Source organism: Tigriopus californicus, chromosome 12 (assembly GCF_007210705.1).
Source record: "Tigriopus californicus strain San Diego chromosome 12, Tcal_SD_v2.1, whole genome shotgun sequence".
Classification (NCBI taxonomy): domain Eukaryota; kingdom Metazoa; phylum Arthropoda; class Copepoda; order Harpacticoida; family Harpacticidae; genus Tigriopus; species Tigriopus californicus.
The window spans coordinates 17,173,413-17,200,651 of record NC_081451.1 but is presented as its reverse complement, the minus strand read 5'-3'; the positions used below and the strand labels follow the sequence as shown (position 1 = coordinate 17,200,651).

Sequence of the window (27,239 nt, the reverse complement as noted above, 5' to 3'; positions counted from 1 at the left end):
AGTTATTTTATGGTTGAAATGAGTGAGATGGTTTTTTTGCCTAAAAATGACCGTATTAGTTGAAAACTTAATTTAACCTTTAAACAAAATCTTTCCGAACCCTATTTTTCAGTATACCCCGAAATAAAGTTTTCTTTTGTTTTCAAGCAGAGCAAGAATTCAATAGGGTTACACGGACAGGTTTTCCTTCTGCTCAACCAGATTCTTTGAAGTGGTCCATGGAAACCAACAATACGACTAGTATATAAATGTGCTCAGTTCCGTCGTTATGTATATACATCCGAGCTAAGAGCTTTAAAAACGGGTCTCGGGTCACCATCCAACTTCTGCAACTTCTTTTCGTGGCGAAAACTGCGTCGTCTTTTGTCGGAGCCTTCTCATCAGTAAATAGATTGCCAACCAACTACGATGAGTCCCTGGATTACGAAAAAACAACCCAATGGGCTTCAAGGAGAACAAGATGAGTTGTGTATTGTTAATGCATAATCATAACATGAAGCAAATCGAAAACCATTTGGCGGGCATAGCTGGAATATGGCAAACAAATTGAAACTTTGAAACTTGAAATCGCTTCCGAAGCCAGTGGACAATAATAATGTGGTGAGAGTAACATATGTTGTAAGGGGTTAGTTAGTGACAGTTGACAAGCATAATTCCTGTTGCTGATTCATGGATTCATCCATTCATTTCCCTCCCGGTTATTTCCGGGACCCTTAATTAAGCTCATTATGCCAGACACAACCAACATTATCATTCAGATTCGGCATTTCTGAGCACGAGGGAACCTCGCTCGGGGCTTATCTATTCATCGTGTGCTTTCTTGAGTATTTGTAAGGCACGTAGCCATAATCTCGGAGATTGCGGACATTAGGATATCTGAAAAAGAAGTTCACAACAGAGATGTTAATAGCTTCATGACAGCATACATGAATAGATAATACTGGCCTACGTTTGGAATAGTGCGGATTGTATCGGATGAAAGGTATTACTGATATCTTCTCCTTTAGTGAGAAACTGATCAACAGCCCATTGTAAGATAAGAAGAGGCGGTAAATTCAAACGCTCAGAAAAACTTGACATTGAAACCCAAAAAAATTTGAAACATATAGAGAATCAATCATACTTTACAAACTGTCTGTATCACAATTCATTACTGTTCCACTACTCACTTACTAGAGACCTGATCTGAAATTTTGTTTCAAGAAAATTAATTTCCACTATTTTCGCCATTTTCAGAACAATTTTGGGGGAAGGGGTTTGGAGATTTAGGATGAAATTCCATTTTTGGTTGACTCCTGGCGGCCTCTACTCATTCGAGACAATGATGATTGACATCCACTGATGAATTAGAGTTGGCTGACTTGCCCAGTTCATGAATATGGAATTGATCAAAAAGTCCGACTTAACTCCTGCAACAGGATTAACCCTTTATTTTTCTGTGCGAATATTGTAAGGGTAGCAAATTGAGCAATGAAGAAGCCCGAGAAAGAAAGAAGAAAGGTGGAATTCATTGTTTCTAACTAGCCTGAATTCACCAGGGCTTTAAGTTGCTCTCAAAAGGCACATTAAGCCTCTACGGTCGCTAGAATTGACCCTCAACCTTGGGTTGGGGTAAAGCTCAAGGATGGTTTTGCAGACTGGTGTTACACATCTATTATCAAACATGTTGTATAATATACATCATCTAATACTGGAAATGAATCTTGATAGTCTATGTTTAATTGATAGATGTGAACTAGTCAGAAATATAATCTGTTATCAAGTCCATCCAACTCCTTGTGGGTGATGTGCACCCACAAGTATAGATTATGGCGCAGTCGGTTAACCAGTTGTGGCCCTCTGTTCTTTAGTGTTGCTCTCCCAAGTGTAAGGGAATGGAGCGTGTGACTCGCCCTGTATGGGATCCAGCGTGGAGGCAGTAGGCTAAGCTGGGCTGGCCTTGGGACCCTGTGGGCTGGCCTCGTGACCCCGTGGACTGGCCTCGGGACCCCTCGGGCTGGCCTTGGGACCCGTGCCCCCTGATGGACCCGCAACCTGGGATCCCTGTGTGAGGGAGATTTGCTATCCCGGTGTTGAGCATGCTGCTCATGCTTGTAATCTGTTCTAGTCATGAGTATATAAATGTGTACTACATAATCAGTAATCAAGTCCATCCAACTCCTTGTGGGGTGATTTGCCCCCTCAAGTATAGAACAGTCTCGAGTGCGACAAAAATAAAACGTTATCCCTTCGATCATTTCCCGCAACCTCTTGTCAAAGATCACAAAGATATTTGTTTATTTAAGGGCAACATTTATGAAGTTGAAATTGGTAAAATATCCTTATTTACTGCAAGTAACGATCCATGCACTGAATTAAGCCAACTAGAGTTTTGTGTGTAATTCCTCCTTTTTGGAAATTTGTACCCTAACCGCTAAGTTTCCCTTGTTAGACAATCACTTACTTAGCGCAAAACCATTTTCGAAGCACCAAGTACTAGCGGCAAAATTGTCCTTCAAATCTTGCGTTTTGCTTAATATGCACTCCTATTGTTTTATTGTGACAAGGATATGTGAAAAATTTAGAGAGAAATAGCTGAATTCACTTTTTTCGGCAAGCCTTTATGGGCATTAACGAGGACATTGTTGTTTCCTGTGTATGACCCAGTTTCCCACTACCCTTTAGTCATCTCTTATCCTTTATCTCTTTGTCTTTTCGGAGCTCGGGCTTGGCAATTCAACGGGTGAACTAATTGGCTGAAGTCCCTGTGAGCGCTCATGGGAGTTGGAACGAGTCAGAGAGGGGCATATTTATATTTGGTATATGCTGCATACCATTCTTACTTGAAGTATTCTATCCTGTAAGGATTGTAGACGTCATAGTCAAAGTATCTCCGGGAATACGAATAGGGGGAAACGCTCGAGGAGGTTCCTGAAAAAGTCCATCAGCGCTTATGTACTCAAATTCTCTCCATTTTTTGATAAGAAACCCACCTCGATAAGCCTCTGGATATCTGGGCGAATAGTAGAAGCCGGTAGCGTTCCATGGGGAAGTCGAGCCATAACTGATGCTTGTGGTCCTCATATTCGGCGGGGTGGAGGCACGGTAATTGGGCGTGGCTGCTCGACTGGCACTGGTGGGCGGAGTGGAACGGAACGTCCGATAGGGCGTGTACTCCCGGTCAGCCAAGGAAGGCGTGGTATCCCTATAGGTGTTGTAATAACTCGTCGCAGTGGGTGTAGACGTGGTAGTGAAGGGCGTGGTGGCCCGGGCGTCTCGGTAGGTATAGGTCCGTGGAGGATTGTTCCAGTTGATGGAGTAATGGGGCGTCTCCTCGCGGTAACTGGAGGAGGTGGTCACGGTTGTCTCCACGGGGGTGGATGAACGATAGCTAGATCGATAATCTTCCAAGTCGTAGCTACAATGGAAAGACGATGTTTATTCATTCAACACGGGGCAAAACTCAATTGAGGTTGAGAGTGAAAATAAACACAGTTTCCCAGCATTTTTGGGGAAGGGAGGGAGGGAGGGAGGGGGGAGCCTTCTTACGTGCGTGTAATGTCAGTGTCCAAAATCATTGCTCTTTTTGGGGGTGATGAACTGGATGAGGACTTGCTGGGACGGAAAACAGTGGGCGACTGTATCCAGAAAAAAATGAAATTTTGCTCTTCTGTTCACACTCAATTCGAAAGTATCTTGACATTTAAAAAGAAAGAAGCTTTGCCAACATCTTCAGACTTTCGTCTCCTATCATGGGGAGAATACATCAACTCCATTTCGAACTTGATATTTATTCGGGCCATGAAAGCACCACACCACATGCATTTGGTAGCTTGACCTCTAAAAGCGGGCACGTGGAAAAGATCCTTCAATTTCATGTGACAAGACACTAAAATGTCATTATTCAAAGAATGTGCCTCGAACTTGATCAAAAGAGTTGCCTTCTTCAAGCATTCCATTGACACAAATATCGATGTACATAAGCTGCATCAAAGTAATAGAAGTGGCATTTTGTACCGTTTCAAAATCCCAAAGTCTGCTGAAAATTTCCTCCTGCACAGCGTGGTATATCGTGAACAAACTTATTTATGACTTCAAATAATTTTTCGATTTTAATTGGCCATCAGGTGATGCCACTTTGCTTCAGCTTTGGCCCTTTGGCTGTTTGCAGGCTCGCTTTTGAGACCCTCTTTACCTGTAACCATAAATTTGTAATCCAGCATCATGCCCTACCCACAACAACATTTAGTCGAGTGGAAAATTAGAGTTTGCTACCTTTGGAGGATGAACCACTGGAACATGGCCAGGCATGCCAGGGTCTAGCATTAAGGCTTTGAAAGCTGGTCTATGTATTTGGCTTTAACTTCAAATTAACTAGAGCGCAGGTCACTGCAATTATGTCGTATAGGTTTGAGCTTGATTGAACTACTGAATCAAAAGTTATGCGTGCTCAAATCTCAGTACATAACAAGTGCTCTTCTTGTTTCCAATTATCATAAGATTACCATTCATTTTGTGTAGAATTATGCAGCCGGTTTGAGGGGGCATAACTTTTGACTCAAGCATTTGATTAAAGGGAAACTTTAATACATGCTTGTAGCACCCTTGGGTCATTTCTAATTTTAAAAAAACCAATATGCTGGCTTATAGCATCCGGCTCAATATTCCAGTGGCTTACACTTGGACTTAGGGCTGATCTGGAACAATTGTCAAGAGTTTGCGCTAAAAGCTCTATAATTTATGGCCTCAAGGTGAAAAGACATGACAATAATTTGCCCGCAATGGCGCTCTTATCATGGTGCTATTGTCCCACTATCTCTGAGTTACAGAGTTACAGAAAGAGGCTGGTGTTACAGAAAGAGGCTGGCTAAATCCAGAGAGGCAAGACGGGCAGGGCATTCAAAGAGCAAGGAAGCCAAAAGAAAATGCAGGAGGGCGTCTGCTCTCCCTTTTTTTCTTCAAGCTAACTTAGCCTGAGGACCCTCACGTCTGAATCAGTAGATAAATCCGAGAAAAAATCCATTTATTTGTTAAATGCATCAATGGCAAAGGTATAATGTTTAAACATATGAAAGCAAATGTTAGCTTAATCATTCCCTGATCACATTGAATATAATTGAATGCCAAATACGTTCAAAATCATGTTTTGTAATTTGTAATTTTGTAATTTTAGGCAAGCCAATTTTCGAGAAACCAGCCATTTGATTGGTAGATAGAAAACGCTTTGAAAATTGACGACTCCAACTTGGAAACGCCTAGTGGGTAAGGAATTTGAAAAGTCATGCTTCGTTTTTTTAATATTTTTTGGTTGTTTTGTTTCTGTAAATCGCTCTATTAAAGCGAAATAAAGTGTCATCTATTACACTTGTTTGGGACTCTTGACAGGTTGAAGTGTACTAGGCCAGTGTACTCAATTTGAAGTAACCCATTCATGACATAACATTCCAACTACTTCATCTTGTTCCTCAGTCTCTTTGCAATAGGTACGACTCCATCAAGCATCCAAATGCCATTGCAAACTTAGCGCCATTATTTCAATTCTCGCAAACCTTGATTGAAAGTTTGACCTTGGGCACTCACCTGGACGTGTTTCGAACCGGAGACAACGATCTTGCTCGTGCAATGGACAACGAATGTGGCCAATAACTCAATTCGGCGCAATAGTCGTAATACGGATCCCAAATTCGAGACTCGGACATGGCTCGGGAGTTTCGAACAAAGTCATCCACGTAGCTTGACAAGGGCCTGTAAATGATTGGAAAATATTGATTATTTTTTTGTTTCTTACTATTCACTTAACACGAGTCCGGGATTCATGATGGGAGTGTTCGTGACATTTGAATTCTCTGTGGACAATCCATTCAAACGGCTGACAAGTCAGCCCATTTATGGGCAACTGGAGAGTAGACTTAATGTTCAAGATGGGAAAAGGTCATCAAATTGGGGTGGAGAGAAAATCGTTGATCAGTGGGGAAATCTGTTTGACCAGTAAATCCCCACTCACGCTTTCGCTTTTTCTGAAGTCTGAGCATGAACCAGGGGCTCCATTTCAAGGAAAAGTAAAATTTGATTTTGATTCATCTGCCATTCAAGTAATACAATGAACAATCAGCTATTCCTATGAAGACGTTGGCTTTGCAATGACATGTGCGAGAAAGAGACTCTTGTTGGGTGAAATCAAATTCAAGTGATTTTAATTAGTGTCCTTTTTTTGGTTTGGTTTTTCACGGGCTTTTCTCAATCCCTAGTGCTATTAAAGTGAAAGGTTATAATTCGTTTATTTATTATGATATTTGGTCTACCAACGAATTTGAGTTGGCAGACCGAGCTAGTCCTTAAATATGCATAGGGTTGATTTGGAATGCTAACTAAAAATTGGTCCAAGTCTGACTTGAAAAAAAGATGCTACCGGATCAACAAGGCCTACGTATTCCCTTCGAATATTAGATGGAAGCAAATTAAACAATGAGGGAGCCCGCGAAAGAAAATGTGTGGACTTCATTGTTCGAACTAGCCTGGATTCTCGAGGACTTGAAGGTGCTCTCAAAATGTACATTAAGCCTCTGTGGTCACTAGAATTGACCCTCAATCCTGTTCGAATAACTGGCGTAATAATTTTCTCCCAGATTTTTTAAAAATATCCCAAATTTCACGAATTTAGTTCATTGCCATACTTGACACGTGCAATGATGGAGTCAAAAGGTAAATTTAAAAAAAACACGCACAAATTAATTCATGTTTTTTTTTCACCATGGCTATATGCCTCAATTACTCGGAATATTCTTGCACTTAAAATTGTGAAATTGAAACAAGAACTTGAATGTGGCCAAATTTTGGACACCATAGAAAGAGTGGTGTGGTTACCATGTTTTTTGACAATTGAAATGTTAAAAATAAAACAACCACAAATATGTCTTGTTGTCCTTTTTATTCGTCCCGCAAACTTACAACGTGCAAAGGGGACTTTTTTTCACCTGCTAACAGATCTTTGAGATGATAGTAGCTAAATATTCAGTTAAGAATAATATTTTTTGCCAAACTAATACAAAGACGCATATTTAGATTTCCTTGTTTTTTTATTTATTTTGAAGCGTTTCTAAGGAATCATAAAGAACACACACGCACACACACAATTTTCTCAAGCTCTGAAAAAGTCATCAACTTGGGGGTTTTTCAAAGGGTAGACGAGAAGATCAAAAAATGAGTTTTATATCTAAAAAGTGGCAAAGCTTTCCTGGATCTCTTGCTTCCACAAAATCAAAAGAAATCAATTCAATTCCAGAAGCTTTTAAGCAGTCCATGCAGGTCTCTTAAGATGTCCCTGGATTACCTGTACAAATTGCTGGCATAGTCGTCGTACAAGGCATCAAAGTAGCTGGTGTACTTCAAAGGATAACGATAGGAATACACCGAGTTCATGGGGGTCCGGGATCGAGAAATCTGTGGAAGTGAACAATCACACAGCACAGAGTATGGTAATACCGACCATCTTTAAGAAGCTTGAACCAGTCACTCACTCACCCTTTCGTTGATACTTTCGGTTACAGAGGTGGTCATATTCTTTGAGGTTGGATGATCTTTGAGGATGTTTCCCGGAATGCGACTCGGACGAATTCCTCAAATCACCTCAAAGTTTGTATTGAAGTATGCGATGAAGTCGAGAATGCATAATGATCATATCTACCCAAGAGAGACAAAGCCGAGCGTGCGAGGAATCATCCTCGAGAAAGCCGCAAATTGGCAGGATTTCCTTCAGAAAGACTTTCTCTCCACGTCTTTTTTTCCGCTTTTCCTCCGCCCAAACTTGCGATGATGAACTTGAAAAGCATTTCTGATGATGCGATCTAAGGTGGGCCTAACAGGGTGATATAGTGGTTTTTTTCTGTAAATCTCAAGCACAGGTGGGCGGAGCTCAGTGTTTTCATAACGTTTTGATAACCTTATTTTCTACTTTCACCGTTATTGTTTTACCCTTTAATGTACCAATGCCAAAGACTACTCTGATGGCTGGAGTATTCAAATATGGCATACAAAACATAACAATTGTTATTAAAGAAAAAAAGGGTTTGATTTTATTTCATGGAGGCGAATGTTCTTGCAATGACATTGAATGGTCCAAAACAAAGACACTTGAAAGTAACTAACAGCATCCGGGTTTTTAAGCTTTTGCGTTATACATGGAACTGACGTGTGTTCATAATCCTGTAAAGAAGCTCAGTTTGAATTACTTCCCTTTGAAATTATTATACAAAATTTTCTCATTACTGGAAATGTTTTGATTCAAACTTGTCAATTGGTTGGGAAAAATGAAACATCCGGGATGGAGGTATGATCAAAAATAACAAATAAGGACACGGCCTTTCGTCAGTTGTGCCGATTGTTTCAGGCATTGAATAAAACCTCTTGAGACAGCCTGTTCCACTATTCCAAGCCTCTTGAGGCCCACCTAAGTACACCACACATTGATGGAGGTGGAAGAAGGCTTATAAGCCTTGAAACTTGCTACTTTGCGCTGCTCGGCAACAAAATAGATAACTCCATGGAGAAGGTCTGATACACTGACTGCCCTTTAGTCTTATGTACCTCACACTTCGAGACGAGGACGTCATTCATGTGATTCGCTTTCCCGCCCATCCCATTTTCGAGGGTCTGATCTATTTTTTACGCCATGACTTGATCCGACAGACTCAACCTTTGCTCTCAGAACTTGAATTCAGGAGGGGGGGGAGGAGAAGAAATCATTTTTAGAGGGAAAGAGTGGGATTTAGGAGCAAATGCTATCGTCCAGAATCTTGACCGAATATTTGAGAGACGCGCCCCAATCATAGGGAGAAATAAATTTGGGTGGCTCCGTCAGATGACAGTTTCACATGACCGCCGTAATGGAGATGGAGCTCTCTCGAGCTAAAACAATTAGCAGGTCCTGGAGGTTTTGGATATTGGAGGTTTTTTTATGTCAAAACGCCATGAATTGCTAAAGAGGCAGCTTGACTTTTTTTGTACAACATTAAAATAATGGGATAGCGGTACTTATGATTTTAACAATATTGGGAAACATGAGAGAAACATCGAAGTAACTCAGAGTCTCAATCAATGCATATACTTGCAGTTTTCTCATTTCCAAGATTTTAAAGTCAAACAACATCAATGAAAGATCTTTTTTTCGTTTCTCCGTTACTCAAAATTCATATTTTGAAAGTATTTAAACAATGGGGAAAAAACTTCACAAAGTCTTTCGAAAGACAGAAATACCAAAATACTGGCTCAAAAAGAGTTGACCAGAAAAGTCAATACTCCTCGAAAATCAAGGGATACTTTTGTAGGATTGAAGCGAAAAATTAAGGATAAAAAAGGGCTTTTTGGGGAGGTAGTGTCAGTTAACCCTGCCAAGTGGCAAAACCCAAAACCACGCCTAACACCTACTAAAAAGAAAAGAAAAATGTATTCTAGAATGGGATCCATGACAGAACCTTTTTAGAAGTTTAAAGTTTAACAAATCACTCCCAACGATAGTTCATACAACTAGAGACTTTGTCCAACCCCGAGACCGTCACATAACTGGAAATTGTTTCCACCCCCTTTCACATCCGTTTGGTTTAAAAATATCCAACTAACGGTCCCAAGAAATCCCCTCTCTTTACCAACATCTCTTGACATATTGTGGTCATGTCCTTGAAGCGATTCTTACAAAACAGATCATTGAGAGACTGAAGAGCCACGAGGAAGTTGACCAAGTTTATCTTGACTTTGCCAAAGCCTTTGAAAAGGTAGACCATTGGCAATTATTGGCAGGATCCAAGAGATTGGGATCCAGAGGACAGTTCCTTAGAGGTCTTGCCTCGGAGTTTGGTGCTTGGACGTTAACCAGTATAAAAATACGCTTACTGGAGTGGCGAATGGATACTCATACTGATAACGTCCAAATCTTAAAACTCCGACGTAGGAGCGTTTAAAAAACAGGCCTCTGGGCAAGGTTCACAAATGTTTAAGAAGTTTCATTTCTGGTGGGAAGGTGACATACATGATGCCAAGTTGGATGTTCCACAGGGATCCATTTTAGGACCTCACCCTTTTTTGTTATTCATTACTCCGCTTCAAAAGCTCTACATTAGTTCCAATGTATTTGCTTATGCCGACGATGCAAAGTTAGTTTCTGGCAGGAATGGCCAAGATTCGAGTAGCTTTCAAAGGACTAAGATCGAATGTTTTTTATGGGTCACCGAGAGTGATATGGCCTTGAACGGCGTGAAATTCCGCCCAATGACCTGTGGGTCGACGCCTTAAAAATGGAGGTAAAGATATTGAGCAAGTCTCATCTATGAAAGATCTAGGTGTAGTCCTCCAATATAATGGAAAGGTCGATGAGCATATACAGTTGAAAGTTGGTAAGGCTTTTCAAACATGTGGTTGGATATATCGCACGTTTAAGTTCAAAGATAGCATCACGATGCTAACTCTGTACAAGTCGATTGTTCAGCCGCATCTTGAATATGCCTCGCTCATTTGGGCTCCAATGAGTTCAGCAGGTTTGCAAAAGGTTGAAAAAGTCCAAAGATGTTACAACCTTTTCTCGATTATATGTCCTTTCCGGTTGCTCAAAGACAAATGTTGCAATAGTACAAGGATGTTTACAAAAAATGATGGCTGATTGTATTTTTTTGATTGCCTGAAACATCCAAGCTCGCATGAAAATTTTGAGCTACGTGTTTCTTGAGATTAATTAGGTAGTTTATTAAGACAACTCCGCTCATAAAAATAGAAAACATACCTCCATGTTATATCTACGTCGTACATACAATCAAGATTGAAGTAAAAACTTTTTGCAAGGTGGGGGCTGCCATCCAGTGGTGTTTTCCAGAATTGAATCTTGCAGCTGTGTCCACTCAAGGTTCATGGGATAAGTGAAGGAAATTCAAGGAAAAATGTGGTCCGGCACCCTGATTTTGGGCATTTTGGGGAGGGAGAACTAACACAAACATCACAGTCAACTCGATCCATCCACCCATTGAATTTTCAATAATCAAGTGATGGTGAGTGAGCTGTGTTACAAAACCGAACAAATTGAACATGTTTGGTGTAATTCGGTGAACGCACTATCAAATTGGCTCAATCCCACAATGATATTTGCTTAAACAAGCAAGTAAAATGAAATAAATGTCAAAACTCAATGCATGCACAGTGCGGTTTGGCTGGGCATGTTGTCTTTGATTTTACTCCATGGAATAACGTCAGTTGTTCATGAACGCGTTCACTTGACAAGCCCTATTGGTTGTGAACGCGATGGGATCAAATAAGATTTCAAAATCAAGGTTGCCAGAAAACTTGGAAAGCGAAAGCACCCGCCTATTCCATCGTAACGCAAAAAGCTAAGTTTAAGTAGAAGGCAACCCTGGTTTGACGGAAGAAATATCATGGTTACTCCTTGAGGCTAACTCATGGGTATCTGACATTCCAACAATAGTGTCATAAATTTGATCTCCATCAGTAGTTTGCTCAAGGACTGTGGTTCATTTGGGTCTCTTTTCAAGATGAGAAGAAATAATGATAATCCGGCCGCATGGGCGCTTTGTAAATCCAGTTATTGTCGTGCCATCCAAGGGTCAACTGGCGAGTTACAAAAAGTGATAGGTCGAATCCAAAGAGGGCAGCAAGACTTTCCTTCACAGAGGAAAGGAAGCCCTAAAAACAACTGCACTTCTGCTCTCCAAGCTAATTCCCCTCCATGAACTCCTGTGTCTAATTCAGTACTTAAATCCAAGAAGAACTCAAGTACATTTTGAAATAAACTACTATTGCAACTTTAATGCTGAAATAAATGGAAGCACTTGTCAACTAACAATTCCATCCATGACCAGACTGACGGAAATTAATCCCAATTTCATCTCTCAGTAGCTCTTTTTTTTATAAAAGTCACTTTGGATAGAACAACGCTTTGAATGGCACATCGTAATTATCCCTGGAACTGATGACACCAGTTGAAATAGCTGGAATGAGTGCCATTGTTCAAAACAGTTTGAATGTAAACGTTACACACAGTTTTCAAACAGAGTACATAAAACCTAGTGTTGCCATTTTGTTGCGCCGCAGGCCCTTGCAACTGAAAGGTTAGTTTAGGTCAGGTTAGGTCAGGAATGATTTCAAAATGGCAACACTGACTTCCTGGATGTTCACAGTTCATGTGCTTATGTACTCGGTTTAGAAACTCCCTGTAACGTCCATACAGTTTGAAAGGGTAAGGATGAGTGCTAATGCAGCTTTGTCTCAAAATTCATTTCTGAGTAATGCTTCTCATGGTATGTATATTAGCTATCAAAGCTCTTTTCAAAACACAAAATTCAAGCTCCTTTGTATTGACCGAAGATCCGGTAGAGATCGTCGGCCAAAAAGATCAAGTCAGTGAGACCCACTCCACACTGAAGATGCCATTTGGCGTGGGGAATTAAGGGGTTGCACCACTCATCCCCAGGATACACTCGCTTCCCGTGTTGAAAGTCCGGATTGTTGTGTACAAACTCCAGCAGGCTATTGGCCAAGTCGTTCACCACTGGAATGTAGGTGGCGCCCAATGCATTGGCCTCAGGGGTTAGTAATTCCTCGTTGCTGATGAACACCTCCTCCTAAAATTGGAGCAGCAATGAAGAATTGCCCATTTCTGATCAAGTTTTCCATTTCATTCTTTTCAAATAAGAGGGTATGAAAAGCACACGAGCTTAAGGCTTGTACACTTCGATATCCAACTTTGAAAACTCCATGTAAATAGAGTCACGAGTTATGACCATTGCATATGGAGTTGTCTTTTGTGGTAACTAGACCTCGAAAAAAAGGTGCCTCTTCTGTCAAATCCATTTTTTGTAGTTGAGAAAAATGCAAATAAGTTAAGAAAATGTGAAAAAGGTGTGAAAATGAAAAAAAAAAAGAAGTTTTGATAATGCAAACAAATTGTTGTCGTTTTTAGCCCCTTTTGGCTTCTTTCTTGCATTTTCATCTCTTACAAAATCTGGGCCTACCGTGGCTTATCCATTGAGATTCTTTGTTTTATTTCCAAGAAATTGTTATTTTGTGTTCCAATGTTTTTCATAGAATTGCACTTTTGAGCGTGTCTCTTTCACCTTCATGAAGCTTTAGCTTGACGTTGTTTATAGTTCATGGCGACTCTTGAGCGTGCATTATCTTGAGAGTGAGAACAATTATCGTAATTGAATACTTACTTACTATCTTGAAAGATATTTTCTTTTTCTTTTGTTGAATTCACCAATGAATGCCATCACCAGGGCGCTGAAATATTTTTTTTCAAAATCTAAATTGATTTTAATATTTTTGAGATCTTTATCAGCCAAACATTTTCCTATGGGATCTTCTAATTGAAGTGAAAAAAAATACCCCAACCCCAGGACGTGGATGACATGATGTAGTATTCAGACTTATCAACACTTTAACAATGCTAAGCAAGCCTCTGTGTCTTGAGAAGAAACACGCCAAGACCCTATCACTAACTTCATAAGAACTTGAGTGCACATTTTGAGGACTTCCTTACCGTTAAGGGGAATGCAATCACTAGCAGCTTAAAACGAAAAATGGAACTCTAAAGGTGTTAGGGGATCAAACGTATCAAGTCAGACATGGACAATGTTTTGACTCAAATTCCTGATCAACCCTATATTCAAGGGCTAGCCAGATCCGTCAACTGTAATTCGCTGGTGGATCAAATGTTATATGAAATCAAGTGAAATTAATAACTTTTTCCGGTTTGAGTTGTTGGGGGGCTAAGGAATGCCAAGATCAATCAACCGCGATGAAACTTCCCTGCCCTTTATTTTCGTCTCGAACAAAACAACGTCACGCTGAAGCTTCATAACGTTGAAAAAGCCACAATCAAAAGTGTCAAACTAAAAAACACCACGATCAAAAGTGTAAAACTAAAAAACACCACGATCAAAAGTGTAAAACTAAGAAAAACACCACGATCAAAAGTGTAAAACTAAAAAAAAACACCACGATCAAAAGTGTAAAACTAAAAAGCACCACGATCAAAAGTGTGAAACTAAAAAAACACCACGATCAAAAGTGTAAAACTAAAAAAACACCACGATCAAGTTTCAGAGCACCGATTTAAATAAACGGAAAATTAAACCCACTAGAGGTGTGTTTTGTCTTTGCAGCAGACGAAAAAATAAAACACTAAAACTAAGGTTCCTACAAAGCTGAAAACGCAGCTTACTTATTCACCAACTTTTGGAATAGATTAAAGCATCTGGCTAAGCAGCATGAAAAGATGACTCATATCTGCAAATACTAAAGTATGATGCTAAACAAGACAACCAATAACCAATGATTATAGCAATGAAGACGCAACACCCATCTAGCCATGGAGTACGGTAGTAGTGGAGTGGAAAGCTCTCTGAAACCTCGCTAGAAGACGTTTCAGTTTTGCGTTACCTCCTAATCAAGTACCTGAACATGAAGATGGAACTCATTGAGCACATTGAACACTCTCTCAATGGGGAATGCATCTGATTAGGAGGTAACGCATAGATCTACAAAATCTCGCTAGAAGACGTTCGATCTTTGACAGAGCTTTCCACTCCACTACTGACGTACTCCATGATCTAGCATGTTTTCCTATCCATAAAGATAAATAACCTTCATAATGGACCAGTTTGTCCCCAACTTTACTTTGAATGTTCAACCATCAAAGAATGTTGATGGAGTCTTCGCCTAGCCATGGCCTTGCTCACCCTGGGCAAACACTTATGGATTTGAACTCGCCAGCTTCTGAGGACTCGGGCAAGCCCTCCTCCTGCTCCTCAGCTGTCCTCTTCAAATCCATAGATGCCAGGCAGCATGGGGTATTAGTCTTAGACTCCAACAACATTCTTCAGCCGATCTTCCAAACAAAGTCTCGATGCGGAAAGACCGTCCCATCACGGAATATATATTCCTCGCCTTCCCTTCACTTCCCCAGCCCAAATGCTTGGGCTGCATAAAATGGATTCAATGGTGTTTTGTTACTTGATCTATGTCGGGAAGCAAGAGCTTTACAAACCTGCCAAATAGCACCATAAAGTAACTTCATAAGAATGCCTTCCAAACGGTGAGTCAAAAGGGTTTTCTCCTCTTCGGGAAGTTCGAAGTCAGCCGTAACCACTCTAATCTCAGGCAAAAAAGTTTGCAAACAAAATTCTTTCAAGTCAGGCGAGAACCTGCAATAACAAAACAGAAGCACCGAACTCACCTTCCACGTAAATGTCTTTATGGATTGGTTTAAAAACTTCGTTCGGGGAAACCTAGGCAGAATCTTACCCGTCAAACGAATCAATGAGGTACTCGGCAATCTGATCCACAACCTCATCTTCAAAAACCAGAGTCATGATGGTTCCTAAATAACCGCACAAGGTCAATCTCAACCGAGGAATATTAGTAGAGTTGATTGTTTCGCCCCAAGTCAACAATGGATCATTAATAAAGGTGTTTTGCACATTTTCCGAGACCTCGACGGCATTGAATGGCCTGTTAGAAACAGAGCATTAAAAAGTATTGGATTCTTTTACTATCTTAACTGTCCGCTAATAACCGCAGACAAAGATTTTGAATTGTCTGCGGTTGTTTTTGGGCATTATTAACCGATAATTGGAATGTAATCCCACGAAATAATGGATTATAAGTCAGAATATTGTTTGAAAGGTATGGCCACGTTCAATAGAAGTATTGATTTGTTTGCAAGTTTGAGTTGGTAGCTCAAGTTTATTCCTGAACATAGGGTTGGTTGGATGAACTTCAAACCAATGTATCAAAATGGTTTTTGAAATTAGATAGTCGGTCAATGGCAATATAAAACGGGTAGTACTGCCAGGTACTGAATTGCATAAAGAAGGGCCCTAAACATTACAAAATTTGATTTTATAGGGTGAGATAATTTGCTATATTGAAAAATATTTTCTCTTTATTTCTTTCAAGTCACCAATGAATGCCATCACCTGGGCGCATTTTATCTTATGGATATGATAATGCGTTATATTCAGGAAAATGTTGAGGAGAGGCTATAAAGATTATATTCGAAGTAGGTCATAGGTCAGACCCTTGCGGGACTCCTGAAGTCATTTCCATTGCTTTACTTAGCGTGCTGTAAAGATGATAATGATTGAAATGACGCTTAAAAGCCTGATATGAGCCAAATCATTTTGAGATGGATGCGTGGTTTGCTCTTCCCTTTCTTTTGAAGCACCCAGTGTGTACTTTTTCTGCTCGTGACTCCAACTGTTGACGATAGCTTGAAGCTAGGATTGCCGAAAGACAGTACCGGATAACTACCTGGATTCATGCCCAAGATCATGAATAATAGTTGAATCAAGTGGTTGGACACCAGCCATGGCTGCTTGATACGCCACATATCCTAAAAGATCAGTCATGTTCCCATCCAAAATATTTCCCAAGATGGTCTGACTGGCGTGGAACATTCCAGAGCCTTGGGCCAAGAAGGAAGATGCCCGGATGATGGCTGTTACTAAAAGATGGAAAACTTGGATTGAAATAATGCCTGAAGAAGTGTAAGAATAATGAGACTCTCCTAAAGAGCCGTATAACGTAGGTCATTGTCTCAACGACCAATATTGATGGGACCTTTAAAATAAACCCAATTACGAGGATCATCGTTTTACATTTTGCCGCGGACTTCTAGAGTCATGCATCTGCAACGGAACCAAAAGAAAAAGGACCTCCTGATTCATTCCAAATCAGTTATTACAAGTTAAAAAGACCCGGCCAAAAAATAACCTAGTCCAAATTTGTGCCCATGATCAGCTCTTCTGTTCAGAGTATTTAATGGATGATTTCGTCCAATAATTCGATTAAAAGTTTTTTTTTTTTAAATGAATTGCCTAAAGTGAACTTAACTTAACCAATTGGTACATATTCAGTGGCAATTTTTGAATGAAGGACATGGTTCCGGAGATACATTTTTTTTGTTTCCGCTTGAGGCTCGTGGTCAATCTTATGATAAAGGTTGGTCTGCAGAAAAGGGGCCTGGAATGATTGTGTGACATAGTACATGTATCGTTACACATTTCCGATCGTATGTCCTTGTTTGTTCTCCATTCCTCTTTGCCCACGTCATTCTCATTCTGCTACTGTGCGTCTTCCCCAAAAGACCTCCTTCCATACCACCCATCTACCAAATATAACTTTATCTTTATTCGCCCTTTGCGATTCTTCCGGGGCCCTTTCAATGACTTGCTTAGCGATACTAACCTGACTCGTCAGGAATATGCCAAGTGGGCTTGTTACAGATCTCCAGCATGAGATGATAGTAGGCGATGTTGGAAGCATAATTGCAAGGTTCGTGAATTGGGATGCCGCCAAAGTCTTGAACACTGCAATTGTAGGTTTCGTAATAGTCGGTCCTTTGCAGTGGTGGGACGTCATTCTCCTTCAAAGAGATAGTTGTAGCCGATTTGATAATTTGCCTAAATGTGTAGTTAAATTTGCCAAGCATAACATTCAAGAGGGATAAAACATCTGAACCTTAATATGTTTCGGGCAAAAAATCAGACTAAAACGTGAGTAAGAGCAAAAGAAGAACAAGGATCAAATCTAACGGCCACTTANCTTTCAATGACTTGCTTAGCGATACTAACCTGACTCGTCAGGAATATGCCAAGTGGGCTTGTTACAGATCTCCAGCATGAGATGATAGTAGGCGATGTTTTAACCACAATAGCGAGGTGATAAAAAGGCATTGGTACTGAGAGTAGAGGGAAAGAGAGAAGAAAAAGAACCAGTGAGAGAAGGTCAGAGTTGTCAAAATGTCAAGGTCCACTTTGGGCAAAATTGCTAATAATTTATATTTAGTATGGCCAAGGAATGCTAAACCTTATTACGACATAGAAACATGTGAAACACTATTAAAGCATTTCTTGGAATTTAGTTCTGAGTTAGACAATGATGCCTTTAGGGGCAGTTACTTAACCCGAAGAAAAAGGGGAGGGCTAAAAATGCTGCGTTTCTAGGGCTGGCTTGTTTGCTTAGCCAGCCTCTTTGGTTTGGAGGGTGAAAGAAATGTTTTGAAACCCTCAGTGTGACTGTAAGATGGCAGCATAACGTCGCCGAGGTAATTCGCCCTCCACGGCTAGATCATCATTATTTCTGTTGTCTTGAAAGCACTGGTTTGTTTGGAATTTCAATCTTGATTGAAGTTTCCCTAAGACATAACCATGCAGTGTGGTCTAACCTGGTTTAATTCGCAGAAACAGTCCAAAACTTCAACATTCTACAATTTGCCAACGGCAAACAGATCGGATGGTGATGCAAATTGACCCAAAAGTTGTCAATAATACTACCTGAAAGCTTTCTCATGCCAAAAATGCAAAAAAAAAAGATTTGCATAAACTGCCTGACCCTAACCATTCTCTCGCGCCAAAACCCATGATTGGGACGTGCCTAAATTTGAAAAGAAAACTTACGCAGGGTGTCCAGGGATCTAGCAGTGTACCTCCAATGCTGGCGTACTCCAGCATCCCGTTCCAAAGGTTCTCCTGGGCAATGACCAGATTGGGATCCGTCTTTTCCATGCAAGACCTGATTGCTTGGTAGAGCACGGGATCGAACTCTTCGGAACCAGTGAGCACTTGCTCCATGCCATTCAGCATATCCAACATGGTTCCTGATGAAAGAACATCTCAACATGAGGGATCTTAAAAGGCGGCTGGCTGAACTTGTTCCACGAACCTGCATAAGTCGATGACAAGACCAATGAGAACACCAAAACTGGTCCCATATTAAGGACAAGCATGATGGGAAGTTGGATCGCACGGTTTCGTATGGGATTTCAATGTGATTCTCGTTTCATAGGAGCGCTTGAGTACAAGTGGAGAGATGTTTTGAGATGATAAAAGATAAGACTAATCCGTCGGGCAAAACGTCATCCTTGCATTTCATTACTTGCATATATATCATTTAGTTTCTTTCCTATCACATCTAGTATCTAGTTTATAGCATTGCCAATCATAGTTGTGTTTTGTGAGGTAAAAAATGATCAGGTCACAAACTAGGCTAAGCACAAAAATGACCTAGGTTGCTTTGTTAGTTTCGCTGAGCCATTGAATTGATGTCAATTGATATGTGATTTTATTTTTTCTACATCTATTTTTTCTTTTCTTTTCTTTTTTTTCTACTTTATCTACATCAAACGGATGATTAGTAGGACACGGCCAAAACTTGAGGACAAATATGGTCTTTATTGACGGCAAATTTGCATAGAAAATCACTTGAATTTTCAGAAAAAAATGCAAATAAACTTGCCAAAAACATAGACACCACCACGTTCTGTAGGCTTCGAGGGCTATTTTTCCATTCCAAATTATTAAGCAATATGTAGATGAAAAGGAAAACTCTGTCATGATGATTTCCGGAATTCTGGAATTTGAACCCACTCTATTTGGGGAGAAGATTCTTTGTCTGGTTTTTGTTGTCTCTTGGACTGATTGGCTGAACCAGTATCTTGTAAATCTTTAATGTTGCCTAATAAAAGGAAATCTGAATTTTAGCTATGGCATATCAAGGATGTCAGAGTACAGTACAGTACAGATCAAGTTTGTGATTAAAATGAAGTTTCATTACATGATATAACTAAGAATAAAATGTTTTTCAGTTTCTTATAAATGATGCTAGACAATCATCCATCTACTTACCATTTAAATATGCCTGAATTTTTAAAGAAGTGTGGTACACAAACGAAACTGCGTCCCAAACTTAACATAAGTTATCTCCAAAACAAGAAATGAACAAGAGAGACGAAGCTTTTTACTTTCATGTCATGAAATGTCTAGAAAAAAAAAAATCAGGAAAACTTCAATCTCACGATTTTCCACCAAAATTGGCCCAAATTAAAACAAAATCATCATATACAGGGCGACCACTATGTGTTAGAACGCAAGCTTTGGCAAGCTATAACTATGTTTTTTTTTTAATTTCCCGCTGTTACTTAATAAAATGATATGATTGGACCTTCATTTCTAAGCATTTTTTAGTAAACAAAGTCTTTAATTGGGCGAACTATTCAAACTGCAAAGCAGAAAATGGAGAAGCGTGAAGCCATCCACAGCCTTCATTCTGAGGGCAAAACTTGTCAGGAGATTGCTAGGACCCTTTCCAGCTTGAAGGTGACAAAGAGTACTGCCTGGTACACCATAAAAAGATACAAGGACACAGGAAGTGTGGAAAATAGGCCATAGTCAGGACGACCTCGGTCCATCAGAACCCGGAAGTTAATTGAAGCTACCCGGAGCAAGATCAGAAGGAATCCAAAACGCTCAATTCGAAAATTGGCCTCAGAAGCTGGAGTGGGTCGAGAAAGTATGAGAAAGGTCATAAGGAAGGACCTTAAGATGAAGGCATATCACCTCCAGAAGAGACAATTGCCGAGTGCTGCCACGGTAACAAAGAGGCTATCCAGAGCCAAAGTTCTTCGAGACTGGATGAAGGCTTGGCCGGAAAAAAGTATCATTTGGACAGATGAAAAAATTTTCACCGTGGAGCAAGCATACAACAGCCACAATGACAGAATCTTGGCCAGGGACATTAAGAAGGTTCCTGTCAATAACAAAACCATATTTTGGAGGCAACACCCAGCCTCAGTGATGGTCTGGGCCGGAGTGACGTCATGTGGAAAGAAAACCCCCTTAATCTTCATCCCAGAGGGTGTAAAAGTGAATCAAGCACTTTACTTGGAGATGTTGACGGAAAAAATTCTTCCTTGGGTCCAATCCCAGCACTGGGACCAATCATTCTGTTTCCAGCAGGACGGGGCACCCAACCACACAGCCAACAAAGTCCAGGAGTGGTGTCAGAATTTTTTCCCCGAATTTTGGTCTGAGGAGATGTGGCCTCCATCCTCTCCAGATCTTAATGTTATGGACTATGCCATATGGTCCATACTGGAGAGGAAAGTGGGTGTCAAAACCTACAGCAATGTGGAGGACCTCAAGGCCGGTATCTTTATTGGCTGCATGGGCTGATCTTGATGAAGAAGTCATACGTAGATCTTGTGGTGCAACAAGGAAGAGGTTGAATGTGGTAATTAAGGCCAAAGGAGAATATTGCGAATGATGCAGTGAACTTTTTTGTACAATATGAACTTCTGATCATTAAGTTATTAAATGAAATTTTTGTACTACCTACAATTAGTTATATAATAACTGTTTTCTCCGTCCTAAAACATAGTTGTCACCCTGTATAGCAGAAAAATTGATTTTGTCTTTCTGTTCTGAAATGGCTAAAATTGTATAATAGATTGTAGAAAAGTGTGAATGCTGAAAAAGGAATCGTCCATAGATGCAGCCTTAGGCAAATGATTCTAGCTTTTGAGGACCTCTGTTCCAACTCTAGTAATCTCTGAAAGTGTTTCACAGGGCGGGGCACATTCTAAAATTCCGAAGTGTGGGAAGAATTTGTTCAAAAAGGCTACAGAGCAATTTGAATCCGATAGTTGTGGCTAGCCTTCAAAGAAAGTTGGAGTTAATCCAAGGTAGAATCGCGGACTTCTAGAAATATGGACTGCGAACGAGCTTCCTCGGCAAATCGGCCTGCTCTGGGTCATAGCCACTCGGAGCCACTTTTCGAATGAAAGTAATAAAATAAGAAACGTAGATATCTTCAATTGACGGTCGGTCAATCTTATATCATTGACATGCAAAGTCCACCGTTTCAAAGTTATGTTGTCCAAAGCTTATGTAGCTGACCCAGAGCAGGCCGAAAATGAAAATTTCATGTAGAGTTTTTTTACTACATAACTTTGAACATGTCTCCTGAGTTAACTTGGAAGAGTTCATTTATTCAACCAGACCTTGTGGTCGTATGAAGTGCTGATTTGGAATAAGATGAGCGGTTTAGGAGATGGGATATTTTTGCTTCCGTTTGCAGTCCATGTCTCTAGAAGTCCGTGGTAGAATTAAGGCCTCCATTGAGACAGATCAGTTGAACAAGGAAAGTAGAGTTGTTCAAGCGGCGAGGTCGAATCCGAAGGCGTTTTTCTCTTATGAAAACTCTAAGAGAAAGATCAAACACCCTGTAGGGCCTTTTGAGGTCGATGGGGAAGCCATAGACAATGTAGGGACTATGGCCAACATACTTGGAGATCAGTTCTCTAGTGTGTTTTCAACTCCACTGAGTTTAGGAGCAACAGTCCATTGCTCTATTGATGAGTTTGCTGAGATTGGTAAGGCTTGTCAAGTTCAGCGTTTAGATGATCTTGTAGTCACAGATCAAGATGCTTTAGAGGCCATCAGGGACTTGAGACTTTCGAGCTCCCCTTGGCCCTGATGGAGTGACATCTCAGTTTCTGAGAGATGCTCACAGGTTCTTGCTCCTGTTTTCTCGAACTTGATGCGTTGCATCTTGGACCAGGGCAAGTTTCAAGCTTCTCTGACAGCTTATAAATATGCAATGTTCCTTTCAAGGATGAAGAACTTGAAGGTTTACTTTAATCACTTAACAACAGAGCTATTGAGCCCGAACAGCTTTTAAGTGACCTTCGAAAAGGGTCGTGCTGTCTTCTTTTTTTTTATTTTTATGTCCCATGCTACCATGGTAAAACGCGTTTTGATGAGATAACGTGGTTTTTACCTCCTATTTTTAAACAGCAAGCGAGCCTAAAGTAGAAATCAGGGTTTTGGAAATCCAAAGCTGGTCTTCGTTCAAACAATTTCTGCTCGATGCCAGGGGCCATAAGAAGCCTCCTTGTGGGACTCCATACGATGCACCAAAATAACCCGACACAACAATGCCATCTTCTACTCTTTGAAGGTAATTTCTGACCCTTCTAGTTATGCATAGCTTTGCTGAAACCATACCTACTTGCTCTAACCCAAAGAATGTAAAGGTTCACGGTAGCAGACTCAAGTTCAAATGCAATCGGTTATAATTACTATTACATTATCTGGCAAAGTTGAATAACGAAAATCGTTGCGATCGTTGTCTTCCGTTATTGCTTTGCAGAAGTTCTTTCGAAATACACAATCCAAAGATCATCCATACAAAATCAACTACCTATTCTAGAAGAGGATCAAAAGATATCTAATTTTTCTCTCGCGTTTTATCCTGTCCACAAATGAGCGATATGGTTGTGCGAAAGGCGTGAAATGGTCGTACTTGAAATGTAATTCGGACAGAGTGTCGAGAACATGATTGATGAACCCTGACAAGATCTGCTCAGGTTATTAGGGGAGAGGCGAGAGTTCTTTTTTTGATGTAGGAGATCAAAACGCAGGTTTACATTGGACACGTACAAAATGGGAATGAAACACCTCAACAACACCCGCCTCACGGCCATCGTGAGGCATGAATGTCACAAGCACACAGAGAACATATTTTGAACTTAAGGGTCGTGGAGGGAGAGAGGGAGCCACACTCTTCAATGGGCGTGGTGTTTATCGACCGTACCCACCACCCATTGCGCCACCTCCCATGGGACCACCCCCACGTCCACGGCCTCCACCAATACCAGCCCCTCGACCCCCGCCGAACCCACTGGCTCCACCTCCACCGGGTGCTCCATAGGGCGTGGATCGGTAGCCACCTGCAAAAGGATGAACATTTGGAATGACAGTTTGCCTCCATGTTTCATGTGCCGTCCTCTTAGGTTGCACCGGAAAGCCTCGCCGATTTGGTTACAAGGGTGGAATACTACACACCCAGCAAGAAAAGTGATCGGGCGGCGTCAGGTCCAGCAGAGCTGACAACAGATCCCTAGAGAGTACATACCTCCAGCAGCACCAGCAGCGCTTCTCATGGGTCCACCCCCACCGCCCACCGGGGGTGCTCCTGCGCCATAGCCACCGCCGTAGCCACCATAGCCGCCAGCAGGCGGGGCGCCACCCACGGGAGCAGCGCCATAGCCACCAGGAGCGGCAGGGTAACCAGTTGCAGGCGCAGGCTCGGCACCATAGCCATCAGCTGCGGGGGCACCCCATCCACCGCCGGCACCACCAGGGGGTGCACCAGCGCCTTGACCCCCTCCCCAGCCACCTGCAATTAATAGGGAACCGATGAATATCATTTTTGGGGGAATTGCACATTTACTTTTTTTTTGCCGTTGAGGGTAGTTCCGGATTTGTGATTCAAAAAAAACCAAAATCTCATTCTTTGGTTTCTAAGATAATGATATTTAAATTCTTACTATTTAACGTCCAAGCATCATTTCACTCCGAGGTACGAGCTTTAAAAGACAGGCCTCTGCTTCAGAAAATGAGCATTGTATGCTAATCAGGTTTCACCATCATTGATTTTTTATTTTTATTTTTTAAAACACATTCGACTTCAAAATGCCGTTGATTTTCAGTTACTTTTTCTGATGGAATACAAAAGTTCTTGAGAATTACAATATAATTTTCTCATGTTATATTTTCTTCAAACGAGGGGTGAAAAATATTCAGAACAAGTTAAGCCAAATTCTACGTCAAAACACAAGGATAACAACCGGTGGTGGCAAATCCTACAAGGTATCCTTTATAGACGATCCGTTACCAAGTTTAAAAAGAAATGAAATTTTTGATAAATTCCTTCAACAAATAGTACATGAGGTTTTGAAGAATTATGCATTTTTTAAACTATTGTCTGACGACCTAGAAGAATTTGAATTCCTTGTTCGTATCGGGTAAACAACAGAGGAGAAACAACGTGAAGGCACTTACCGCCAGCGCCTCCTCCTCCCCATCCGCCCTGTGGGTTACCGCCCCCACCACCTTGTCCCCCCCAGCCGGAATCGCGGCCCATCTTGTGAGCTCGAGGGCCACCCATNCCTCCACCGCCGCCTTGATGACCCCCGTAGCCGCCACCCCAGCCGCCGCCGCCGCCGCCACCACCATAGCCGCCCCCTTCATTGCCCCAGCCATCGTCGCCATAGCCGCCGCCCCCGCCACCTCCGCGGCCCCCGCCCCAGCCGCCGCCGCGACCTCCACGAGGCGCGCCATATCCACCGCCGCCTCCGCCGCCATAGCCGCCGTATCCACCGCGACCCCCACCACCGCCACCGCGGCCCATCTTGTGAGCTCGAGGGCCACCCATCTGGTTGATCTCTTGTTTGCTGATGGCCTTCTTGACGTCCACGCGGCGACCTTGGATCTCATGCTCACCCTGTTCAAGATAGAAAGGAGAACAATAATATTTCTTCCAGTCTCTAGCAAAAAGGGAGGGGGATTTTTTTTGGGCCGATTATCACTCCAATCATTTGTGAGAACAGACTTGCCCATGTACGACTCAACATAACACAGCGTCATTGAGAGGTTGAGAGGGCGTTTTTCCTACTTGTTGCGTCAATCGTTCACGACGCGGTACGATTCATGGTGGGGTCTCACCTTGAGCACGCATTTGTCCACGTTGTCATAGTCCTCGAACTCGATGAAGCCAAATCCGCGCTTCTTTCCGGTGTCCTTTTCGGTCAGTCGATTGACCGAGGTGACGGGCCCGAATTGGGAAAAGTAGTCACGGAGCATGTCATCATCCATGTCCTCCTTGAGACCGCCCACGAACACCTTCTTGACAGTTTGGCCCGCCTCGGGCTTGCCAAACTCCTCGCGGGGCGTGGCTCGCTTCGTCTCCACCTATGTGGAACGCAATGGGTTGAGACCATGATTTTTCATTCATACAACGATATCAGCACGACACATCAGGGTTGACCGTTCAAGATTGAACATGGACGATCACTTCATTCACCTTCACCGGGGATTCAGGTTATATGGCCAACACCACCTCGGTCACCAAATATACGACAATTTTCACAACTTTTAATGGCATAGTGCAAAAGACCCAGTTTTACAACGTTATCCGAAATTAGGAAAGTAAAGCTAATGCATAGAAATGTGGACTTTGAAGAGAATTTCTTCTGAAGTTGGTTAAAAAAAAAAATGCGCCTTAGTTGCATTAAGCTTATTCCACATCATTAAATCCTGTATCTTCGGTTATCAAATTGGAACCCAACATCATGAATGGCTTCCCAAATCTCAATATGCTCGTTTTAAAAAATTGCAATTTTCCAAAACAGAATAAATCCGTTTTAAAACACATTTTCCAGATATGACAATCAGTGTTGAATTACAGTTTCCAATAGTATTCATAGCGTTCATATGACACATTGCCCCAAAAAACAATTACTTCGTTTTCAAGACTCATTTTCTAAACATGATCATATCATCATTTTTGCATGGAAACTTTCCAGAAAAGAAAATGATAAAATCATTTTTTTTAAAACACATTTTTTTTTGTTGAAAAAAATATTTCATTTTTAAGAACCATTTTCCAACTAATCGTGATAAGATCCTTTTTCAAACACTCATTCAAAAAAATGATTGAATCAGCTAAAAATGGCATTTTCCAAAAATACATGAATCAATCAATCATATTTAACCACGTTTTCAAAACACAATTCTCTTTCTTGGTTGGGGTGAAAATGGTGGCTGCCTACACATGTGAAGGAGGATTTACCTGTTTGCCATCGATGATGTGGGGCCGGTCGTTCTGACAGGCGTCCACGGACTCCAAGGTGTCGAAGGTGATGAATCCGAAGCCGCGCGATCTGCAAACACCCAGACCAGGCATGAAACCGAAACACGGGGCGGGAAAGCGGGCGCGGGGCAGGATTAGGTAATAACCACGGCCACAACGATGCGGCTGACCCGTTATGACCCAATCTGAGAATCATGACCTGATGGACGGAGCAGGGTCAATGTCACGGGCGGGCACGCGCCTATTCCGCTAAAAGCTAAGCCTAGTTTCGGCCCGCCAGAGCCTGGCACCGCCGCTCCGTCCATGGCTATTGTTCAACTTCTCGCGAGCTATGGTCTACCAGCTATCATCGCCCCGAAGGGTGGTGCTAGTTGCTAGCCTAAGGCCGCCGCCGCCATACCCGGGGGCCATCGTGGGGTGTCAAACATAAGCTGTGATCAATCCATTGAGCTTCAACCAGGCATGCAGTGGCGCTCTCTGGTGGGCTAAAGGCGTAAAACAAGTTGTCCGGTGTGGAAGGCAGGGAAGCCAGGAAAGGGAAGGGCGGGGGGATTCATTGCACAAGGTGGCCCGAGCGGGTCGGAAACTGGATGGATTTCTGGACCTGGGACGCTCCCTTGATCACAGCTTAGGCTAGCCAATGGGCGATCGATCGGTCAGTCCCGATGCACGCAGGTGGTGGGCATATGGCAAAGGGGGGCAAATGGCATGGGGGGGAGGGAGGGGGGATCGAGGTCATCCAGGGCCAATAGTGACTAATGGCTAGCTGC

At 41.8% G+C, this 27,239-nt stretch overlaps 4 protein-coding genes across 5 annotated transcripts in view; 1 reads left to right on the top strand and 3 right to left on the bottom strand.

Annotated features, from left to right (window-relative positions):
* Positions 1-445: 445 nt before the first annotated feature.
* LOC131891802 (DNA-directed RNA polymerase II subunit RPB1-like) lies at positions 446-7,663 on the bottom strand. Of its 2 annotated transcripts, none has more exons than XM_059241471.1 (6): positions 7,501-7,663; positions 7,310-7,419; positions 5,560-5,724; positions 2,973-3,397; positions 2,814-2,910; positions 446-876 (listed from the first exon to the last, which is right to left on the bottom strand). In XM_059241471.1, exons 1-5 carry the CDS (start codon positions 7,534-7,536, stop codon positions 2,819-2,821), a joined length of 828 nt encoding a protein of 275 aa, XP_059097454.1. In that variant the 5' UTR covers positions 7,537-7,663; the 3' UTR covers positions 446-876; positions 2,814-2,818. The 2 variants fall into 2 exon arrangements, with proteins under 2 accessions (XP_059097454.1, XP_059097453.1); XM_059241470.1 differs by having other exon boundaries at positions 2,823-2,910; positions 7,501-7,662.
* Positions 7,664-12,258: 4,595 nt separating this feature from the next.
* On the bottom strand, positions 12,259-18,858 carry LOC131892108 (uncharacterized). Its single transcript, XM_059241856.1, has 7 exons — positions 18,700-18,858; positions 18,435-18,634; positions 17,224-17,401; positions 16,288-16,480; positions 15,280-15,486; positions 15,023-15,179; positions 12,259-12,596 (listed from the first exon to the last, which is right to left on the bottom strand). The coding sequence occupies exons 1-7, from the start codon at positions 18,761-18,763 to the stop codon at positions 12,315-12,317; spliced, it is 1,281 nt and encodes a 426-aa protein (XP_059097839.1). The 5' UTR covers positions 18,764-18,858; the 3' UTR covers positions 12,259-12,314.
* A 1,499-nt stretch (positions 18,859-20,357) lies between these two features.
* LOC131891318 (uncharacterized) lies at positions 20,358-20,987 on the top strand. The gene has a single exon (XM_059240846.1). It carries the CDS (start codon positions 20,358-20,360, stop codon positions 20,985-20,987), a length of 630 nt encoding a protein of 209 aa, XP_059096829.1.
* Positions 20,988-23,109: 2,122 nt separating this feature from the next.
* The window catches only part of LOC131892417 (heterogeneous nuclear ribonucleoprotein A1, A2/B1 homolog), a 5,150-nt gene continuing 1,020 nt past the window's right edge, over positions 23,110-27,239 (bottom strand). The window contains exons 3-7 of the mRNA XM_059242283.1: positions 26,449-26,543; positions 25,323-25,568; positions 24,660-25,101; positions 23,731-23,994; positions 23,110-23,545 (exon numbers count right to left, since the gene is read on the bottom strand). Coding sequence (XP_059098266.1) covers positions 23,397-23,545; positions 23,731-23,994; positions 24,660-25,101; positions 25,323-25,568; positions 26,449-26,543 — 1,196 coding nt within the window. The 3' untranslated portion in view covers positions 23,110-23,396. The remainder of the gene's footprint in view (positions 23,546-23,730; positions 23,995-24,659; positions 25,102-25,322; positions 25,569-26,448; positions 26,544-27,239) is intronic.